This window comes from Megascapheus bottae, chromosome 7 (genome assembly GCF_031878675.1).
Source record: "Megascapheus bottae isolate mThoBot1 chromosome 7, mThoBot2.hap1, whole genome shotgun sequence".
In the NCBI taxonomy this organism is placed as follows: Eukaryota; Metazoa; Chordata; class Mammalia; order Rodentia; family Geomyidae; genus Megascapheus; species Megascapheus bottae.
Genome location: NC_143515.1, coordinates 82,354,202 through 82,375,678, shown reverse-complemented (window position 1 = coordinate 82,375,678; position 21,477 = coordinate 82,354,202). Strand labels below are relative to the sequence as shown.

General features: G+C 50.6%; 1 protein-coding gene across 3 annotated transcripts in view; it reads right to left on the bottom strand.

Annotated features, from left to right (window-relative positions):
- The window catches only part of Eipr1 (EARP complex and GARP complex interacting protein 1), a 77,566-nt gene that overhangs the window by 6,894 nt on the left and 49,195 nt on the right, over positions 1 to 21,477 (bottom strand). Inside the window, exons 4-5 of one of the 3 annotated variants that reach the window (XM_090337523.1) lie at positions 20,474 to 20,630; positions 5,524 to 5,623 (exon numbers count right to left, since the gene is read on the bottom strand). In XM_090337523.1, coding sequence (XP_090193649.1) covers positions 5,524 to 5,623; positions 20,474 to 20,630 — 257 coding nt within the window. Of the gene's footprint in view, positions 1 to 5,523; positions 5,624 to 9,392; positions 9,446 to 15,595; positions 15,756 to 20,473; positions 20,631 to 21,477 lie in introns of those variants that run through there. The other 2 variants (XM_090337525.1, XM_090337524.1) reach the window with 2 other exon arrangements.

Below are 21,477 nucleotides of genomic sequence, written 5' to 3'. Positions count from 1 at the left end.
CAGGACAGGCACAGGGATCTGACCAGAAACCACCGTGTGTGAGCAGGTCAGCGCCAGCCTGGACAGGGCAGGCACAGGGATCTGACCAGAAACCACCGTGTGTGAGGAGGTCAGCGCCAGCCTGGACAGGGCAGGCACAGGGATCTGACCAGAAACCACCGTGTGTGAGCAGGTCAGCGCCAGCCTGGACAGGGCAGGCACAGGGATCTGACCAGAAACCACCATGTGTGAGGAGGTCAGCGCCAGCCTGGACAGGGCAGGCACAGGGATCTGACCAGAAACCACGGGGACAGTCTCGCACATGGAACACACACGGCACGAGGAATGGCTCAAACACAGCACAGCACAGAAACAGTCTAACACTCACACAGCACAGGGACAGTCTCACACATAGAATATACACGGCACAGGGAGTGCCTCGTACATGGAAAATACATGGTACAGGAAGCGGCTCACACATGGAACATACACAGTATGTTGGTGATTAAGAGTCTCATGGACTTTTTTGCCTGGGCTGGCTTCGAACTGTAATCTTGACCTATCAGCCTCCTGAGTAGTTAGGATTACAGGTGGGAGCCACTGCCACTAGTACCAGCTTCTAAAGTCTATTTATAAAACAAAAATCTTCTGTTCTGAGACAGACTGTACTAGAAGATTAAACACAAGTGAAAGCAGGGAGGAATATTTCTAAAGGTCATCCATGCTCCAGAGCAGGAACACACACACACGGGGACAGTCTCGCACATGGAACACACATGGCACAGAGACAGTCTCACACACGGAATACACATGGCACAGGGAGTGCCTCGTACATGGAAAATACATGGTACAGGAAGTGGCTCACACATGGAACATACACAGTATGGCGAATGTCTCACACATAGAACATACGTGATAGCAGGAGTGGTTCACGCATGGAACATACACAGTACGGGGAGAAGCTAGCACATGGAAAAAAACAGTACAGGCAATGACTCACACATAGAACATATGTGGTACACAGAGTGGCTCACACAAATAATATATATGGTATGTCAACACCGCTGTGTCCTTGAAAACCCTTGAGTCCTATCAGAGGCACTGCGGTGTGTCAATTTCTGTCCAATGCACCAAGATGGCTCTCCCCAGGTCCACGCGCAGGGCTCTGTCCCCACATGTGTGGGGACACAGGCAGCCCAATGGCTCTCCCTGGGTTCACCCCATGTGCGCAAACAGAGAAGACTTTGCTGCCACCTTGACAGAAGCCATTAATGTCCACAGCCAGTGCAGGCTGGTGCATGTGAAGATGAATGAGCACGGAGTGAAGTGGGGAGCCACCCCCACCCTCATCAGGCCCATGGACCCCTGGACTCCCCCACCCCAGGCCTCCCCAGGGCTCTCTGCTAATGATTATAAATGGCAAAGAATCTCCAATTTAATTGCAAAAGGTAATGATGCAGTGAGCATAAGATTAGATTCACCACACAAGGCAATATCCTCAAACAATAAAACCCGAGGAGCTAGCGTGAGGAGGCTGGAATCGATGGAAGGTTTCTGTATTAAACACCACAGCCCAGGTCACAAAGGGGTATTGACAGAACTGCTGACAGCAGACAAAAGAGGGGCAGAGAATACCAAATTGATCTCTGCAGAAAATAAGTTACAGATTAATCACCCGACCTCAAAACCCTTTAACGATGACTTGGTTGTGAAGTGTTCACCGCTAGCCACAGAGCAAGACAGCTAAGGGAGGAGAGCGAAGAAACCTTCCTAATTCTAATGCACAGTGCCCCGGGCACCGGTACCTCCAGGAAAGCTCCCAGTTTGGAGCCCCTGAGTGCTCATAGACCCAGAGTGGCTTCTCCTCTAAGAGTGGCCCCTGCCTCTTCTGTGAGTCTGCCGTGCAATGGGAGAGGACTTCCTTTCTCTAACACCAAGCTGAGGGGTAATTGGAAGGCTCCTCTGGTTGTGGCTGAATCCAGACACATCTCCAAGCAGACAGAGACCCCCAAGTGGACCTAGTCCTGGCCTGCAGATGGGCACAGGCCAATATCAAGCACCAGGTCCCTCTAGCCGTGTGCTTGACTCCACATACTTCTGTGAAATCAATATGGAGGTGTGGCTTGTTCAAACATTTCTTTTAAATAATAAAATTTCCTTAAATACTTTGAATGCTCTATGAAAAGTCGACTCTTAATTTCATATCAAAGGCTGTGACCAGTTAGGTTTTTGTGTTTTGTTTTTTGCCCAGTCCTGGGGCTTGAACTTAATAAGGCCTGGGCATTATCCCTGGGCCTCTCTGTGTGCAAAGCTAGCTCTATACAACTTGAGCCAGAGCACCATTTCTGACTTTTCTGAATAGTTTATTGGAGATGAGAATTTCATGGACTTTCCTGCCAGGCTGGCTTTGAACCTCAATCCTCAGATCTCAGCCTTCTGAATAGCTAGGATTACAGGGGTGAGCTACTGGCATCTAGCACCATTCAGTTTTTAATCTTTAACAAGTTATTTAATATGTTATATTACATTCCTCATATTAATAATGATAAATCATTATTCATGCGATCTCTTTGACACAGAAAGGATTTATTACTATTGTAAGGCAACATGAGGAAAAAGTGCTAAGTAAAGCATCAGAGGAACAAATGAATGTGAGATAAGGCTATCATAACAAAACTACCGGAAGGACAGGTTCTCAATTCCCTGTGGCAGAGGACACAAAGATGGCCCCTCAGTAACATGTGACACTGGAAGAACTACCATATCACAGTTCTTGATTTTTTTTTCCTTTTCCTAAAGTTGTTACTTTGACAAAAATAAATGCCAAAAAAGTTATGAAAGCATGTAAAAAATGCATTTTAAAGAAAAAAAGTTAAGAAAAATTCTGATATGAAAAAAAATGTTATATTCACCCTAAGGAGACCAACTATTCAACAGGATGAGTATTTGAATGTAAGATTGTGTCCCAAGAACGTGCTAAAAGTTATTTTATATATTTTATAAAGAATATGTCTTGGGGGCGGAGAGTTTGGCCTAGTGGTAGAGTGCTTGCCTAGCATGCACAAAAACCCGGGTTCGATTCCTCAGTACCACAATACATAGCAAAAAGCCGGAAATGGTGCTTAGGCTCAAGTGGTAGAGCTCTAGCCTTGAGAAAGTCCAAGGACAGTGCTCAGATCCTGAGGTCAAGCCCAGGACTGGCAAAAAAAAAAAAAAAAAAAAAAAAAAGAATATGTCTTGGGAGAGACACTGGAACTCATAGGCACAGGCAAGAACTTTCTCAACAAAGTCCCAGGGTCACAACAGATTGGAGAGAGACTTAACAAATGGGACTACCTAAAAATAAAAAAATTCTGCACAGACAAAGCATAGCTACTAAAGTAGAAAGATAGCCAACTAACTGGGAAAAGATATTTACCAATAATACATCAGACAAATGCTTAATATCTAGTATCTACAGGGAACTCAAGAAACGAATCCCCCGACCCCAACTAAACAAACCAGTCACTAAACGGGCAAAGGAACTAAAGAGACTTACCAAAAGAAAATGGCAATAAATAAATAAATAAATAAATGAGAAAATGCTCATCATCCATGGTCATAAAGGATGCAAGTAAAAACAACTCCAAGATACCACCTTACCCCAAATAGAATGGCTAAGGTTTTGAACTCAGACAGCCACAAATGCTGGCAGGGTTGTGAAGAGGAACCCTACTGCACTGCTGGTGGGAATGTAAACTAGTACAACCATGACCCTGGAAGGCAATCTGGATGTTTCTTAAAAAACTGCAACTAGGGCTAGGAGTGTGGCCTAGTGGTAGAGTGCTTGCCCAGCATCCACAAAGACCCAGGTTCAATTCCTTGGTACCCCATACATAGAAAAAAGCCAGAAGTGGTGTTGTGACTCAAGTGGTAGAGCTCTAGACTTGAGAAAGTCCAAGGACAGTGCCCAGGCCCTGAGTTCAAGCCCCAGGACTGGCAAATAAATAAACAAACAAACAAAAAAAAAACTTGAAAATAGACTTTCCCTATGATCCTGCCATACCACTCCTGGGCATCAACCCTGAGCATTGTAACCTAGGATATGATAAGGACACCTGCACAGCCATGTTCATCTCTGCATTATTCACAATGGCCAAGTGATGGAAACAACCCAGATGCCCCACTGCAGATGAATGGATACAGAAAATGTGGCATATATATATATATGTATATATATATATATACATATATATATATATGGAATTCTACATACAATGGAATTCCAACAGACGAGATAAAATAATGGCATTCACTGGGAAGTAGATGAATCTAGAGCGAATCATGTCGAGTGAGACAAGTCAAGACCAAAGTAACAAAAGGCACATGGAATCCTTAATTTGTGGCTATTAGATCCAAACAGTACAAGAGCGAGGACTCAATATTTGGGTACCCAAGGCTACAGACATGGTTTTGGAAATACAAATGTAACTACATGGACATAAAACCTACAATGGGGCATATACTCTATAGACATAATGTTCTATAGATTGATATGTATCTATGGCATACAAATCCTCAGCTTAATTTTATTTGATTTTTATATTTTGATAGTCATGGGGCTTGAACTCAGGGCCTGAGCACTGTCCTTGAGTTTTTCTCAAGGCTAACACTCTGCCAACAGCACCACTTCCAGCTTTTTCTATGTATGTGGTACTGAGGAATCGAACCTGGGTCTTCGTACATGCTAGGCAAGCACTCTTACCACTAGGCCAAATTCCTGGCCCCATCTCAGCTTAATTTTAATTATGTTCTAAAATCTATGTGCCAGGGCTGGGAGTTTGGCCTAGTGGTTAAAGTGCTTGCCTAGCATGCATAAGGACCCGGGTTCGATTCCTCGGCACCACATGCATAGAAAAAAGCCAGAAGTGGTGCTGAAGCTCAAGTGGTAGAGCTCTAGCCTTGAGAAAATCCAGGGACAGTGCTCAGGCCCTGAGCTCAAGTCCAGGACTGGCAAAAATAAAAATAAAAATAAAATAAAATCTATGTGCCAGTAATTGTATATAGATTCCCTTTTCGAATACTTGTTTGTTAAACATGACACTTGAAATATGATGTAAAAATCAGTGTTAATAAAAATTAAAAATCATTCCCCCCAAAAAAGAATGCATCTTGGGCCAGCAGCATGGTCTAGTGGTAGAGTGCTTGCCTAGCACGAATGAATTCCTGGGTTCGATTCCTTGGTAACATATACATGAAAAAAAGCCACAAGTGGTGCTAGGGCTCAAGTGGTAGAGCTCTAGCCCTGAGAAAGTTCCAGGACTCTGCCCAGGCCCTGAGTTCAAGCTCCAGGACTGGGGCGGGGGCGGGGGAAGACTATATCTTTAACCAGTACTCTGGAAATCCCTGTGTGACAGACACAGCACTCCCGACAGTAACAGGAGCCTCCCTTAGGGCAAGGGAGCCAAGAAGGTGGCTGTCAGCCGGGGCACTTTCAGCTGCCACCTAACCCCCACTGCCACCCCAACCACCCTGGTCTCTCCCACCCCTTGAGTTCCTACTCACCACAGCCTGGCTCGAGCTTTCCTGCAGGTCCCACAGCAGGATGTGGTTGTCCGCCAGTGAGATGACTTTCTTCCCATCTCCCATTGGCTCCCACGTGACACTGAGAGGAAGGGAAGGGCTGGGCGTTAACATGGATGCAGGAGTGTAGCTCAGAGCTTCCTGGCCAGAAGTCATGGGGAGCATCTGTGAATCTGGCTATCCCATCTTGTTTGGGGAGGATGCTGCGGCATCTCCAGCATTTGGAGATGGAGCCTCCGGGAGGTGAGGAGAGTAGCTGAGCTCATGAGGGTAGGGCCGGTCCCTGCGTGGAGAGAGTTCCTATGCCCGTGTTTCTGCCGTGGAGGGTAAAGAAGAAGGCAGCCATCTGCAAAGCAGAGAGCACTTCCCCATCAGGAGCTGAGTCCGCAGTGCTCTGATGGTGGCTGGCAGGCCCGGGAACCATGAACAGCAGACGTGTGCAGCCTCTTCACAGCATTCCAGGCTGATCTGATCTCATCTGCACTGCACCACTGTGTGTTTCCATGGCTAAGAAGGGGCAGCCCAGGATCCACGGGATGGATAGAGCGCTGAAAGGAGGAACCGCACAGAAGCTGCTCTGGGACAGAATGCCATCTCTTCTGTAGAGCAAAGGCAGAGTCCTGGAGGGGCCAGGAGGGCAGAGCTAAGAGCTGAGCCAGGAGGTGCTGCAGCCCACACTGCAGGGCTCAAGGGCTGCCCCCCTGGGCCACTCAGGGCTTCAATGGTCCGCAGCTCAATCATATGCTCGTGAACAGAACCTACAGCTGAGGGCATAGCAGAGGCCAAGAATAAGGTCTCCACGCTAAAATCTGTAAAAGGATCATCAATCTTTGATCACATGGGGACTCTGTCCTGATGAGATTCTTCAAGTGGGTAGGAAGAAGAAACTTTCAGTCTGCCTGCGCTAGCCAGTGAAGAAGACCCCAAGTGGGCTCTTCCCAGACTCGTGGAGCACGGGGAGACTCCAGTGGCACATCAGTCCTCATAATCACCACAGTGGCGCTCTCCACTATCTTACCTGAAGTCTAGGCTCACAGTCTGGCAAAAGGCACGCAGCTTTACTAGAGAAACTGTTTAAGGCATCTTTCTTTCTTAGTAATAGCATTAAAAAGCATGCTATATATCAGTTAACAAAATTAAAAACCTAACAGTTGGGCTCAGAATGTGGTTTAGTGGTAGAGTGCTTGTCTAGCATGCAGCATGAAACCCTGGGTTCAATTTCTCAGTAGCACCATAAGCAGAAAAGGCCAGAAGTGGCACTACGACTCAAGTTGTAAAGTGCTAGCCTTGAGCAAAAGAAGCTCAGGGACAGTGCTCAGAACCTGTGTTCAAGCCCTGAGAGTGGCGAAAAAGATAAAGAAAAAGGAAGAAAGAAAGGAAGGAAGGAAGGAAGGAGGGAAGGAAGGAGGGAGGGAGGGAGGGAGGGAGGGAGGGAGGGAGGGGCTCTTTACCTGACCTATGTAACTATAACATCTCTGTGTATGACTTTTATAATAATAAAACATTTTAAGCACCCCAGCTGGAAGAGACACCAGGAACCTGATTTGTGAATCTGCTCCCGTTCAGAGCAGTAGCAGCGGACGCTGACTTTGAGGGTGTCTCTCAAGCTCCCCCGAGCCTGTTCCGTGGAGAGCTGGCAGAGGCAAACAACCTACCACGGCCACTAAGGAAAAGCTCAGCGTGGAGGAAGGATGGACAGGACACTCATCCTGTGTGCACACCAACCACACAGGGTCACGCTTTTAAAACACCCCGTGTCAACGGACACGGCCAGGACAATGACCAGAATGGCGTGGCAAGACTATGACCTAAAAGTCACCTCCAAGATCCCTGGAGTTGCCAGAGAGCTGAAGATCCCACAGAACAAGGCTTACACTATTCAGAAAGAACAACCATATCTAACTCTAGTTTGTCAACTTTTCCTTAAAAGATAAAATTATTTAAATGTTCAGATAGCGAAGTCTTAGCCCCTACGCCAGGCTCACTGGCCACAGATCAAAGACTCAGCCCAGAAGTGCAAGCTCCACCCTAACAGAGGAAATCACTGCCTCCACTCCCAGGCGTGAGGGACCGCTGAGTCAGTCGAGAGAGGCAGTGTTCTCAGGGAGACGCTGGATACACTGGCACCTACTGGCACGGGTAAGTGCCAGGAGGGGCCCAGTGCTGCTGAGTGCATCTCCACTGGGTGCCAGCATGTGATGGGTCCACTGCTATCCAGAGCACTGTGCCAAGTCACAGCACACAACAGGCCCAGGGCACCAACCGCACGCCATCAGCCACACGTGCACACACCATTTTGGTACTTTCTAGGGCAATTTCCAGTGAGTCTGTGGCATATACCTGCACACACCCCTGGTGTCAGCTACAGTCTTTGAAATAAGTCTGGTACAAAGGCACCCACCATCCTGGTCCCCGGCCCCAGGCCGTGGTCCCTGCACTGCAGTGGAGCTTTGCCCTCCCACAGGCCGTCACTAGTCATCCGCCATCCCGCCACACAGTCAGGTCTGAGAGCGGACTGCTCACTCGTGGGCATGCACAGCACGGTCATCACAGCTCGTCCCGTGTGCTGCCTGCCAGTCCCCAAGAGGCGGAGACGTCCTGTGCTCCCACCTGCACGTCCAGTGCACTCTCAACTCATCAGGGAGAAACTGGTACTCAAGCACAGCGCTGTGCTTGGTCTGTTCAAGGGGCGTGTGATGATGAGGATGGCCGAGGACAGGAGGGCAGGTCACTGCCAGGGGCCTGTGATGTCCGAGGGGGAAACACGCATGTACCACCACACCCCACTCGGCTCCAGCTGCCTTGTATTTAAAGTAGTTATGTTCGGTGTGCTGTGACACAATCTTCGTTGTCGAAGACACTTACTTCCTATCAACATTACTGGTATTTTCCATTAGTGTGAACACACCGACAGGAACTGACTTTACGCTCTGGCATTCTTAACTGTCAACTGAGTCTAGACGTCACGCAGGCCTGAGTACCCTGGCCATCAGGCTAGGCCAATGGCTTTTCTCCTCACAGAGGGAATTCCCCTGGAGATCAGCTAGTGCTAAACCACTACAGCTGTGAATGAGGGAGCAGAGAGGCCTGTGTGTTCCGTGAATTTAAAGGGCAAAGGACTTTGTCTTTGCAAGGGGCAGGAGTTAATCCTGCCATATTTATCTAGAAGACCTGGAGATTCTAAGAGAAAGAGAAGGGCAGAAAAATGAGGCCGGGCAAGATAGCGGAAAACATTCACCACCTTTGTTCTATAAGTGAGAACAACCCTTTGACACAAAAGCAAGCAGAGTCTGATGAAGGAAAGAGTCTGATGAAGGAAACAGGAAAAAAAAAAACAAAAACAAACGAGGAGTCCATAGAGACCCAATCAGGGAATTAGAAAAGCATCAAGGACTATGGACCTTCTGACTCCCCAATCAGAAGGACAGCAATACTGGACGAGTTCAAATGGTCTCAGCAAGGGATCACCAAAGTCAGCTTCAAGAAAACTCAGTCGGCTCAGGGACTTGCGAGGCGGGGGCCAATCTGCTATGGTAGGCTAAAGTACAGAAACTAAGACATTCTGTGCCCCTCCTATCCCAACAGTGACAAAGCCTCACCACCTTGAAACACCTCCTGGGAGCTGAGGGTCGAGAAGTAATCATAGCTTAACAATCTGCAGACGCTGCCACAGAAGCTGCCATAGAAGACACGAGTCAGCTAGAAGAGGCAAGGGAATTACTAAGAGCAGACTTCCTGAGGGAACGGCAAAGGCTTAAGCTAGGGGCAACTGGGCTGCCACCGGAGTCCAGCGGGTATCAGTACTAGCAGGTAAGGGTTTGGAGTACCCCAAAGCCAGACATCCGAGGCACCTGGAAGAAACTGCAGATCCCACTGCAGAAGGTGCTGTGGTCCCAAGCCCCATCCAGCATCGCCCACCATTAGAGACAGGCAGCAGCAGCAGGTCTGGCCAGCAGACCTGGGAAACCCTGGCAGAGCCAAACAATAGCGGCATCAGCTGTCACCCGTCAGTTTGAACTCTGCCGCCTTCCCCATCAGAGGTCCTGGGAGGAAAGCAAATCCCTCATTACAACAGACCCTTGCAACCTACAGAGACAGCTAGATATAACCATAAGATAGACATATAAGAACAATCAGAAACTCACATCTATTATGTGTCTGTTTGCCTTGGTCCAGGGCTTTGAGGGTTCTATTTGTTCTTAAATCAGATAAAGGCTATGTATATTTTAACTTATATATTCTAGCACAGACCTGTTGCCTCTCCATTTCATCCTGGAGTTGGTTTTAACTCCTTCCTTTCATCTGGAATTGTCATCTCAGAACCCCACCCACCTGCTTTCAGACGTCTACACCCTCCTATTGCACCCTCCTCCCATCTACAGGGAAACTCTCTCTTCTCTTACTCATACTCCCTCCTATCCCTGAGCGTCTCAACATTCTTCTTCTTCTTCTTCTTCTTCTTCTTCTTCTTCTTCTTCTTCTTCTTCTTCTTGTTTTTCCTACTTTCTGTTCAATTATGTATTTTTTTGTTTGGGGGTTTATGTGTGCAAATATATGTACACACATACATATATACATAACTGAACACAACATTAAGTGAATTTAATTTTTTGTTCTGCTTACCTCATGACATCTTCCCATGAAGATTAGCTTTCGGCCCTTCATAGCCTATATAACCAACACCCCATCTCTTTTCTACTACCACCTAGGTTAGACAAGGTCTTCCTAGAATATGAGGTTACACTTTGGATCCTATATTCATCTAAATATATTATTGCAATAGCAGTGACCTGTCCTCATTAGAATGTAATGCAAACACAAGAGTGTAGTTTACCACCTGTAATCCCCTTTGAAACTAATCTTCCTCAACCGGAGTGAAGAAGAGTCAGTCAAGCACTCAAACAAACCCTCCTTATCCACACATAGAAGTATTGATAGAGTTAAACATGCAACATGAATCAAGCTATGAGCTTACTTAGTAGAGGGAGGGGGACGAAGGAGAGGGCAGCATGAAGACTCATTCTGAAATACAAGTATACATGAAAACAGCATACAAGACTTGAGCAAAAGCTGTTGGTCAATAGCACAATGAGGGACGGGGAGAGCAAAATCGGGTAGTGCCACAGAGGGTTGTACTAACAGGGCTGAGTTAACAACCAACACTGTTCTAACAGATGATTTGTGACTATGGAAGCAGAACAGTGAAGCGTGTTGAGATAGTTTTGGGCAGAGGATGAGGGGGACGGGAAGGTGACAGCAGGGTGAGACTGACTGGAATACCGTGTAAATATGGAGAAGTGACAATGAAGTCTATCCCCCATACAACTCAGGTATGTAAGGAACAACTAGGTACCCAATAATTTCTGGTAGTCACATCGCCAAGGCCTTTCAGACACTAGATGGTACAGACAGCAACAGACATGCTGGGATGAAAAGCTCATGGATTTCTCTAAATGAGATTTAAAGACTCCAGGAGGGGAGAGATTATGGGTGTTCTCAAAGGAAAACACATCATTAAACCTGTAAGAGTCAATGTATAAAATCTACCACTTCTAAGCAGGAGCACATCCCAGCCGCCCCGCCCGCTGCTGGCTGCACACGGGCAGCCCAAGGCAGAGGGGGAGATGACCTAAAAGCTGAACGTTTCAGAGCCAAGTCTCTCGGAATGTCTATTAGCAGGCTCCCAGCGACTGCGGAGTTTGGACATGCCCTAGTTCAAATCTATATGCAAAACAACCCCTCAAACAGCAGAGCAAAACGGAAGTTGGCCATCACAGGAGGAACAGACATGGCGACGTCATCTATGAACAGCAGCTCTCCGCTCCCTTCCTGTGTGAAACACAGTGTACTGGATGCTGGGGGCTCACACCTGTAATTCTGGCTATGCAGAAGACGGAGGTCTGAGGACCATGGTTCAAAGTCAGCACAAGTAGGAAACTTCATGAGACGCCTATCTCCAATGAAAGAGTAAAACAGCTCAAAGTGGAGCTGTGTCTCAAGTGGCAGAAGGTCAGGCTTAAGCAAAAAAGCTAAGGGACAGCACCCACGCCTAGATTCAAGCACACACTCATGCACACATGCACATGCACACACATACACGCACACACCCCTAAAAGTAGGTGTGTGACCCAAGTGGTACATCATCAACCATAGCAGAAAAGGCTGAGCAAGAGCATGAGGCCTGGAGTTGAAGCCCCAGTACTGGCACACACACACACAAAAAAAAAAAAAAAAAAAAAACAGGAGGAAGGTGAGGAGGGGGGAGAAGAATGGAGGAGGGAGAAGACGAGAAACGTATGATTCCTACGGCTGGAGTAGAGATGGAGGACAGCACTATCCCTGCGAAGTGTCTGGGTCTGGCTAAGAGGCCCTGTAATGGTGCAAGCCCCTCAGCGCAGATGCTCAGGGCACACCTCCCACCTGGTCATGGGCTCCACTCTCCGCCTCTCCCCACGTGTACTTTCAAATGCCTTTTACCCTAGGATGATGCCTTCACAGGAGCTATGCGTGCGTGAGCAGGGCTCTTGGCTCTGAAGGTGATGACAACTGCAATCCTGGGAAAAGCCAGCAGGCCTGTCCCTGAACAGCCCTGCCTGAAAGGTGCTTGTACAGTGGCAATATAGTAAGGCACAACAAAAGGCTTGCTTCCACAAATAATCTCAAAGCATGCCATCAGAACTCCTCGAAGACTACGATCAAAGAGCCAGAGGAGCCAGGCACAGTGGTTCTAATTTGGCAGGTCTTGTGCGTATTGAGGTATTACTTCAAGTAATCAATTTCAAAATGAGTGATTCCCATTCTGGACTTTGGAACCACAAGAATAGTCTCAAAGCAACTAGAACAAAAGTAAATTAAGTGAATACCATTTACATCTGTGCGTCCTCCCTCCCTGTTGCCATTTGGGACAAGTGGCAGTCAACTCCTCTAATGGGCAGAAGTCACAGCCCAATTTCCTTACATTTCTTTAAGGGGAAAAAAACATAACAAGCCAAATGCCATTGCTCATACTTGCAGTCCTGGCTGTTAGTTAGTCTGAAAAGCGGAGGATCACTACTTAAGGTCAGCCCAGATAAAGTGACCAAACCTCCTCTCAACCCATAGCTGGTTATAGTGGATCACATCTGTCACCCCATGTCACATGGGAGACTGAAGACAGGAGGAGCACAGGTCCAGGCCAACCAGTATGAGAAATCCAAGAGACTCCACCTCTACAGAGGGAGGCTGGATGCAGTGTGGACACCTGCAACCCCAGCAAGGAGAGAGAGAGTCCTAAAGAGAGCGCCAAGAGAGAGCCAGAATCTACCCCAGAAAAAGGGAAAGGGAAAGGGAAAGGGAAAGGGGAAGGGGAAGGGGAAGGGGAAGGGGAAGGGGAAGGGGAAGGGGAAGGAAAAGGGAAAGGAAAAGAGAAGGGGCAAGGGGGAAGGGAAGGAAAGGGAAAGGGAAAGAGAAAGGGAAGGGAAAGGGAAGGGGAAGGGGAAGGGGAAGGGAAAGGGAAAGGGAAAGGGAAAGGAAAAGGGAAAGGAAAAGGGAAAGGGAAAGGGAAAGGAAAAGAGAAGGGGCAAGGGGGAAGGAAAGGGAAAGAGAAAGAGAAAGGGAAGGGAAAGGGAAAGGGAAAGGGAAGGGAAAGGGAAAGGGAAAGGGAAAGGGAAAGGGAAAGGGAAAGGGAAAACTCTCGCAGGTCTTGTGCAATTGGCAATATGGTTAATATCTTCCTGCTTGAAGTTCCCAGTAAGCACAGGCAGGCATTTCATAAGTACTACAAAGGTCAGAAAAAGAAACTCCACAGCCCAAACAAGAAGTGAGCAGGTAGGTGTGGTACCCTGCAGATGACAAGCTCTCATGCTGTGCCAGAATCATGCTGCTACTCTGCCTGCCACCCTGTGACAAGCATGTGCCTTCATGGTTAAAAGTTTATTCCGACATATCACCAGGACAAACAGCTCTGTTCCACACAGTGGAGCAGAGCTCTGCAAGTTCACCCACAGTGGATGGGTGGGCAGCACAGGCCTCTCACACGGACTGGAGGGGAAGGAGGCTGGGACGTCACTCAGACCCCCCCCCTGGGGGAGCTCTAGGTCTGGGCACTGCTCTTGGGAGGATGTAGGTGCGGGTGGGCAGATGTGGCACCGTGCTGTGGTTTCTGCATTTCCGACCTGCCCCAGAGGAGGGCAGGAGGCAGAACTGGGCTCAGAAGGTCATTTCGTGAAAGGGCTCGGTGCTCACACCACCTGGCATGCTCAGGTCACTGGGCCTCGGCTCCTGGTGGCAGGGGAATGCCCTCTCCTCACAGGGGTCCTCTGAGACAGAGTACAGGCAGAGCCTGACTGGATGCTGAGCTGACTTCTATGTTCTCCCCCGGGTCTCAGGAAGTCCAAAGGTAGCTTTTAACTTACAATACATTTTGAATAAAACACTATCCAAACTCTGAATACCTGTTGCGCATTTAAAGGGTAACCTAATCTACCAATCATTCCCTGTCCCTTACCCTCTTGGTTTTTAATCAGCAGAAGAAAAGCCAAGTATAGTTTAAAATTCTTTTCTTTTCTTTTTGTCAGTTGTGGGGCTTGAAGTGTGGGCCTGGGCATTGTCCCTAAGCTTTTCAGCTCAAGCCTGGTGCTCTACCACTGAGCCACAGGACCACTTCTGGTTTTCTTTCATGGTTAACTGGGGATGAGTCTCAAGGTCTTCTGTACTCAGGCTGGCTTTGAACCATGATCCTTAGATGTCAGCCTCCTGAGTAGCTAGATTTCAGGCGTGAGCCACAGGTGCCCGGCAGTTAAAAATTCTTATGTAGTGCTGGGAGTTTGACCTAGTAGTAGAGTGCTTGCCTAGCATGCATGAAGACCCAGGTTCGATTCCTCAGTACCACATACACAAAAAAAGCCAGAAGCGGTGCTGAGGCTCAAGTGGTAGAGCTCTAGCCTTGAGAAAGTCCAACAACAGTGCTCAAGCCCAAGACTGGGAAAAAAAAATTATATAGAAGGTCCACATACTTTCCAGTTTAAAAAAGATTGTAAATAGCTGGCTTATGCTTGTAATCCTAGCTACCTCAGAAGGCCAAGATCTGAGGCTCATGGTTCAAAGCCAGCCCAAGAAGGAAGACTCATAACTCCAATTAACCACCAAAAGCCAGAAGTGGAGCTGTGGCACTGGTATAGAGTGCTAGCTTAAGTTAAAGACCTCAAGGACAGTACGTAGGCCCTAAGGTCAAGCCGAGGGACCAGGGGTGGGGGTAGTGACTGAGAATATACTGCTTCAGGTCTCAATGATAACACACACAACTTTATCAGAGCTCTCATCCAGGGTATTACTACCCTTAGGAAAGAGACCTGGGGGACAGTGAGGAGGAACATCTAGGGACAAAAAGAAGGCACTTCACAAGACACCAGACCTGCTGGGGCTATGAGCTTGGACTCTGCACTTCCAGAACTGGCAGGAATCCAGTCTACTACTTAACTGCTACCCATCCCACAGCATTCCGTCACAGAGACAGAATAGACCACCTGCTCAGCTCCACCAGGGACCCCAGTGAGCTGCTCTACTTAACATGGTCTAGAAAATACCCAATTGGTTCATAATGAGATCCGCTGAAATGCACTTTGAACTGGATTTAATGGAAACATAAACTAAAGTCTTGGGGAGAATATGAATTTTTCTATGCTACAAATGATTAGCTACACTTTCTGCACTGCACTTGAGATTTTTGTATTTAGAATGTTTCTAGGGTAAGCTATGTCTGTACACTCAGTTTACCAAGTATTCTTCTCATGACGAAAGCCTGACATTCCATTTCAGCAACAAGTAGCCCAAGTGAGGGAGACTCTTAGTGCCATTTGCATTCACAATGGAGACCTGGAGCAGGCATCCTGGCAGGCATCTTTACGCGGCCATTTCCCACTGCACTGTGTCCTTTCTACACAGGTTCAGAGATGCTGGGCCTGACCCCCGAGCTTCAGGGAGCCGCTCTGGAGGGTTAGGCTTAAGTTCCTGGGGGCGGGGTGGGCAGAACAGTCCTGCCACAGAACCTCTGAACACTTCCAACGTGCTTTCTCACCTTCAAGGACAACTTTTGCAAGGTGTTAGAACTCCTATCAGTTCTCTATCGTAACATTTACCTCACGCAAATTCCACTGGTCACCGGCCTGCTGGAGCAAACCAGAAAGAAAAGTGAATGAAGGGAGAGGAGGCATCCCCCCTATTTTCCTGTGTGCCCCCCGCCCAAGGTGGCCTGTCTCCTCCTTCCCTGCCTGGTGCACCACACCACCGCCCTGCCCTGCTCTGCCCTGCGCCTACCCGTGGTCCTAACGCAGGAGTGTGGGCCTCCTGGGTACACAGCGTGCCCTGCCCGCCTGGCATTTCAGAGTGATATTTGCTCATCTGGAGAGAAGGAGCTCTGTCTTCTCCCAGCAGCTGGTGCAGCAGGCAAGGCCAGCAGGTGGCTGTGCAGAGCCACTGCCAAATGGAATGCTGCTAGAGCCCCGGTATGCGGAGGGCGGGCTTACACCTTCTCCCTCCAGACCTGGCCATGGGAGCTGGGGTGCCACCACCTCCCATCCCACCCCTCTCCAACTGAGCTGGGCATCATCCCCAGGGGAGATTTTCTTCATCTCAACAAGGAAATCGGAACCAGGTGTGGTGGCTACTTCTGTAACCCTAGCTACTCAGGAGGCTGAGATCTGAGGATCAAGGTTTGAAGCCTATCTAGGCACAAAAGGACCTGAGACTCTTATCTCTAGAAAACGGGAAGTGGGGCTTGGCTCACAGGTAGGGTGGTAGCCTTGAGCTAAAGAGCTCAGGGACACCACCCAGGCCAACCAAAAAAAAAAAAAAAAAGAGGGAGGAATCTGTGTGCCTACTCTCAGTGGCACACGTGCCTCTGTTTCTACACTGGCTGGCAGGGCACACCTGCCTGCGTCAAGGTGCAGGCCTCCACGCTGGGCCTCTTGATCATGAAAAGGAGACGCGGCGCCGCCGAAGGACCGCTGCAGTTACTCCACACTGAGCCAGCGGCGAGGCAATGATGGAGGATGCGCTGTACAGACTCTTCCCACTCCACACGGAGGGCCGGGAAAGCCCCTTTGCAGGTTATGAGCAGAGAACCTTAGAGAATCGGACGGGCCTGCTGTCAGCGGTCCGCATGACCAAGTCCACTCTGACTTCCCTTAACTCGCCTCTGAATGGCCAGAGCGTGGCATCAGCTCAAAGCATGGAAGAGTCCCTCTCTTCTTCTCCCACTTCTTTGCCTGTGATGAGGTGAACTTCATTCATCTATTCACCTTTCTTTATCCCATCTTGTTGCAGAGAGGTAGCTAACACACGTATCTGAAAAACACAGACTAGGAGATGGACTGAAGATGGTCAGACACCACCGCCGGGGAGATGCACCCTTTTGATTTTTTGGATAGTGCTGCGGCTTGAACTCAGGGCACCACAGGCAGGCAGGAGCACAGGCAGAGGAGCCCTGAGCAAAGGTGACGGCTGAGAGGAGCAGGACAGGTGGGGAGTGGCCACAGGCTGTCTGCAGCTCTACCAGGCTCAACACGGGGCCGATGCCCCAAGATGTGGAAACTCAGGGCTGGCGCGGACAGAGGCTGCCCAGGCCAGGCCTCGTGCCTTCCTCATAGTTCTCTTCTCAACACACATACACAGGAAGCACCCCTCCACAGTAACAGCAGAACCTCACCTCCAAGTCAGAGCTGGCGAGACGGGAGACTCTAGACAGACCGGGCTATGATCCCAGGCTCCCTGTCTTCACAGGAAGGTGGGCACACTAGACCACATGCCCTGCACACGGGAGACCAAGGCAGTCACTGGCTACCGTGAGCCCCGTTTGAATCCTGCTTGTTGGAGGGCTGAAATGGGCACATGAGTTAGGACGTCAGGTGGCTTCAGATAAAGCAAACGGAGTCGAATACTGGTGGCTCTCGCCTGTAATCCTAGCTAACCAGGAGGCCGAAATCTGAGGACCACAAATTAAAGCCAGTCCAAGCAGAAAGATCAATTAACCACCTTTTAGCAGAGATACAGCTCAAACGGTAGAGCCAGCCTTAAGGAAAAAGGCCAAGTAAAAGCGCGAGGCCCCTGAGTTCAAGCCCCCATACCAACAGAAAGAACAAGCCAGCAGACAGGGAGACAGCTCAAGGGTGGAAGACCTTTCCCCGGGAGGGGAGGACGCCGCCTCTAGTTCTGCAGGGAGCCCCAGCTCTCTCCAGCACCCCTGATGTAGCAGGAAGCGTGGAAGGCCCCTCTGCTGGAGCTCCCTCATACCGTTCTACACCCCAAAAGAGAAAACACCCCCCAAATACCGCGGACTGCCTCACATTCCCTCCACACAGCACCCTTTACTCCGTTTGAATTCATGGACCTAAATTTGCAAACACGGATTTCAGGTCTAATGTCACAACTGTGCCACCACTGAGAGCAGCGGGACACTGAATGGACAGTCGCTGGGGAAAGGCACGACTATTTCACAGCAACGCTGTCAGGAGAGATGACGGTACAGTAGGTGTGCATGTGCCATGAACAAGAGCTTTGTTCCTAACAGCACAAGTGAGGGGCTCTCAGCATCCTTCACCTGGCACACAGAGCCAAACAGTGGCTACAGGGGTTGGAGGTGCGGCTCAGGTGGTGGAAAACCAGCCAATGGGGCAAAAGCATGAGATGCCAAATTACCGTCCTGGTTTCAACCAGAAGAGGAAAAGGCCAGGGCAGGGCTGGAGGGGAGGGCGGGGTAGGCTGTAAAAGGCCCAGGGGGCCCGGGATGCTTGCTCTGGCCAGTGGCAGGACCGCACACAGGGAAAAATGAACAGAGCTGAGCCCTGCTGCACTCGTGCATGGGCCTGAGAGAGGGGGACTCCGTCTGCGGGGGTGACCTGACCGTGGGGAGCTGGGCAGAGGGGGACTCCGTCTGCAGGGGTGACCTGACCGTAGGGAGCTGGGAAGAGGGGGACTCTGTCTGCAGGGGTGACCTGACCGTGGGGAGCTGGGCAGAGTGGGGTCTCTGTCTGCGGGGGTGATCTGACTGTGGGGAGCTGGGCAGAGTGGGGTCTCCATCTGCAGGGGTGACCTGACCCTGGGGAGCTGGGTAGAGTGGGGACTCTTATCTGCTGGGGTGACCTGACTGTGGGGAGCCGGGCAGAGCGGGCCTCCGTCTGCGGGGGTGACCTGACCATGGGGAGCTGGGAGCTGGGCAGAGTGGGGTCTCTGTCTGCGGGGGTGACCTGACCGTGGGGAGCTGGGCAGAGTGGGGTCTCTGTCTGCGGGGGTGACCTGACTGTGGGGAGCTGGGCAGAGTGGAGTCTCCATCTGCAGGGGTGACCTGACCCTGGGGAGCTGGGCAGAGTGGGGACTCTTATCTGCTGGGGTGACCTGACTGTGGGGAGCCGGGCAGAGCGGGCCTCCGTCTGCGGGGGTGACCTGACCATGGGGAGCTGGGAGCTGGGCAGAGGGGGACTCCGTCTGCAGGGTTGACCTGACCACAGGGAGCTGGGAGCTGGGCAGAGTGGGGTCTCTGTCTGCGGGGATGACCTGACCGTGGGGAGCTGGGCGGAGTGGGGTCTCTGTCTGCGGGGATGACCTGACCGTGGGGAGCTGGGCAGAGTGGGGTCTCTGTCTGCAGGGGTGACCTGACTGTGGGGAGCTGGGCAGAGTGGGGTCTCTGTCTGCGGGGATGACCTGACCGTGGGGAGCTGGGCGGAGTGGGGTCTCTGTCTGCAGGGGTGACCTGACCACAGGGAGCTGGGAGCTGGGCAGAGTGGGGTCTCTGTCTGCGGGGGTGACCTGACCGTGGGGAGCTGGGCGGAGCGGGCCTCCGTCTGCGGGGAGTGGAGCACACGAAGTCCTAGCTACTGCTAATGAACTGCAATGCCCTCACAGGAAAACACTCAGGCAGCAGAGGAGCAGGGAAAGAATGCGCAGTGATGAAGTGGGCAACAGAAAAGCCTTCAGGAAGGCTTGGCACAAAGGCAGCAAAGCCAGCACAAGCAGCACGCGGTGCCTCTGGGGCCAGCTGGTCTGCCCCTTCGCAGCAGCCTGTCTTCAATGTACCACGGGCATGACACTCAAGTACCAGTTCCCCTCCACACGCGCGCGGGCCCAGCCCTCCTGGAGGGTCCCTGTCTCCAGGCGGCTCCAGTCTCTGCACAACCCACAGCAGAGGACTGGTTTCTCTACAATGGCCCCCACCTGCGGCCCAGCCTGTGATGGCTAACCTGCCCTGTGGCTCCCTTGTGTGCCCCAGGGTAGCTCAGCCCTGGGAACACACATGCACGTTCACACACACCCAGGCTTGGAATGCAGCCACTGGCGGAGCTATGTGATTCGTACCACAGTTCAGGCAGGTCGGGGTGGTACAGTGTGGAGGCTCCTGGGGCTCCAGGACCCAGTTGCCTCTCTAAGACCAGGTGACATCATCTGAGGTCCTCCATGAGAAGACGGGTCACTGGCGAGGAGGGAGGGAGCACCAGTCATGAAAACAACTGCCCTTGACCTGCAAAAGCCCCAAGCAGCCTGACACAGCGATGCTCACAATACTGCGTCCAGGCCCAGACCAGCGATGGATACCTGCACTGGAGCCTCCACTGGAGGCAGCCCCACGTCTCCCTGTAACTGATGGGAGGCATCAAGGGGAGGGGGCGGCCCCGGAGGACCTGGGCATGCTGAAGCAGCAGATCACGTACATGCCGCTTCACTGCGGTCAGGCGACCGTGGGGACACTTCCTCAGAGGAGGGGGGGATGGGATGCAGGTCTGTCACCACATTAGCAGCTTCCACAATGTGGCTAACCTAGGAAACACCGGGTCAAAGGCCCAAACCAGTGTGTCGTATCCTCTGAAAGAGAGGAGCCCTGGTGGGTGAGAGAAGCTGTGTGAACCACGGCCCCCGAGCAGCCTCCAGGCTTACCCTGGTGTGTATGCACGCAGCACCCACCTACCAGGCCACGTTGCTGTGGGCCCCGTTGTCCAGGTGACAGAGCAGCTCCAGCGTCTGTGTGGTGCTTGCAGAGTCGTCAGGAGATTCGTGGCCGCCGGATTCCAGCTCCTTGGGCATCCTCCACACGGCTGCACACGCCAGGACTCGGCTGTCTGAAGCTGAAAAACAGATGAACATCAGCAGGGCACAGTCTGCAGCCAGCACCCCAACTATCAGCAAACCGCAAACCAGGCCCATCCACTCCTAAAGCCCTACCGCCGCAGGCAGCATGGACTGAGGGAGGCCGGGCCAAGCCCATCACACACCCCAGCTCAGCCTGGATGCACATCCCCGAGCCCTAACAACCCGTGCCAAAAGACTTAATGCCCTCAAAACCGATTTTCTCCCCTTCCTCTTCAATAGTTCTTCAAAAATGAGGGAGGAAAATGGAACCACTCGCTATAATCACAGGCATGCGTCTGGGGTGGCAGTCAACAAGCTTTCCATGCATAACCTTATAAGGCCCCAGGCAGGGCCACCGAGGCACCACAGCCACACTAGCAGCCAATGGCAGCCTGGCCTCCAGCCCACCCTGTCACCACAACCCCCCTGCTGGCAGCCTTGACACCTGTCAACCTCAGAGACTCAGAGCCGTAGAGAACTACCCAGGAGTCTTTAGGGGTGCGCAGGGCTCCAAGTCTCAGCCTCCAGGCCTCTCAATGTGACAGCTCAAAAAATTGGACTCTACATTCAATTCCTCAATAGAAACCCTTTCAAAGCTTGCTTTTAATTGACTTTTAAATTTCACACGTGTGAAACACTCTCCTTTTCCTCCTAAAGACGACCTCAATGAATGTCCCAAAATCAATGAAATCATTGACATGAAGCATATATCATTATATTCAAACAAGAAAGAAACATTACTGAGTAGTATTTCTTACATTTCCCCCAAGAAAAGAAACAGTGTTGTTCTTCATTGTATTTATCACAAATTTAAGAGATGTCAGGAGAGCGGTGGGTCAAAGG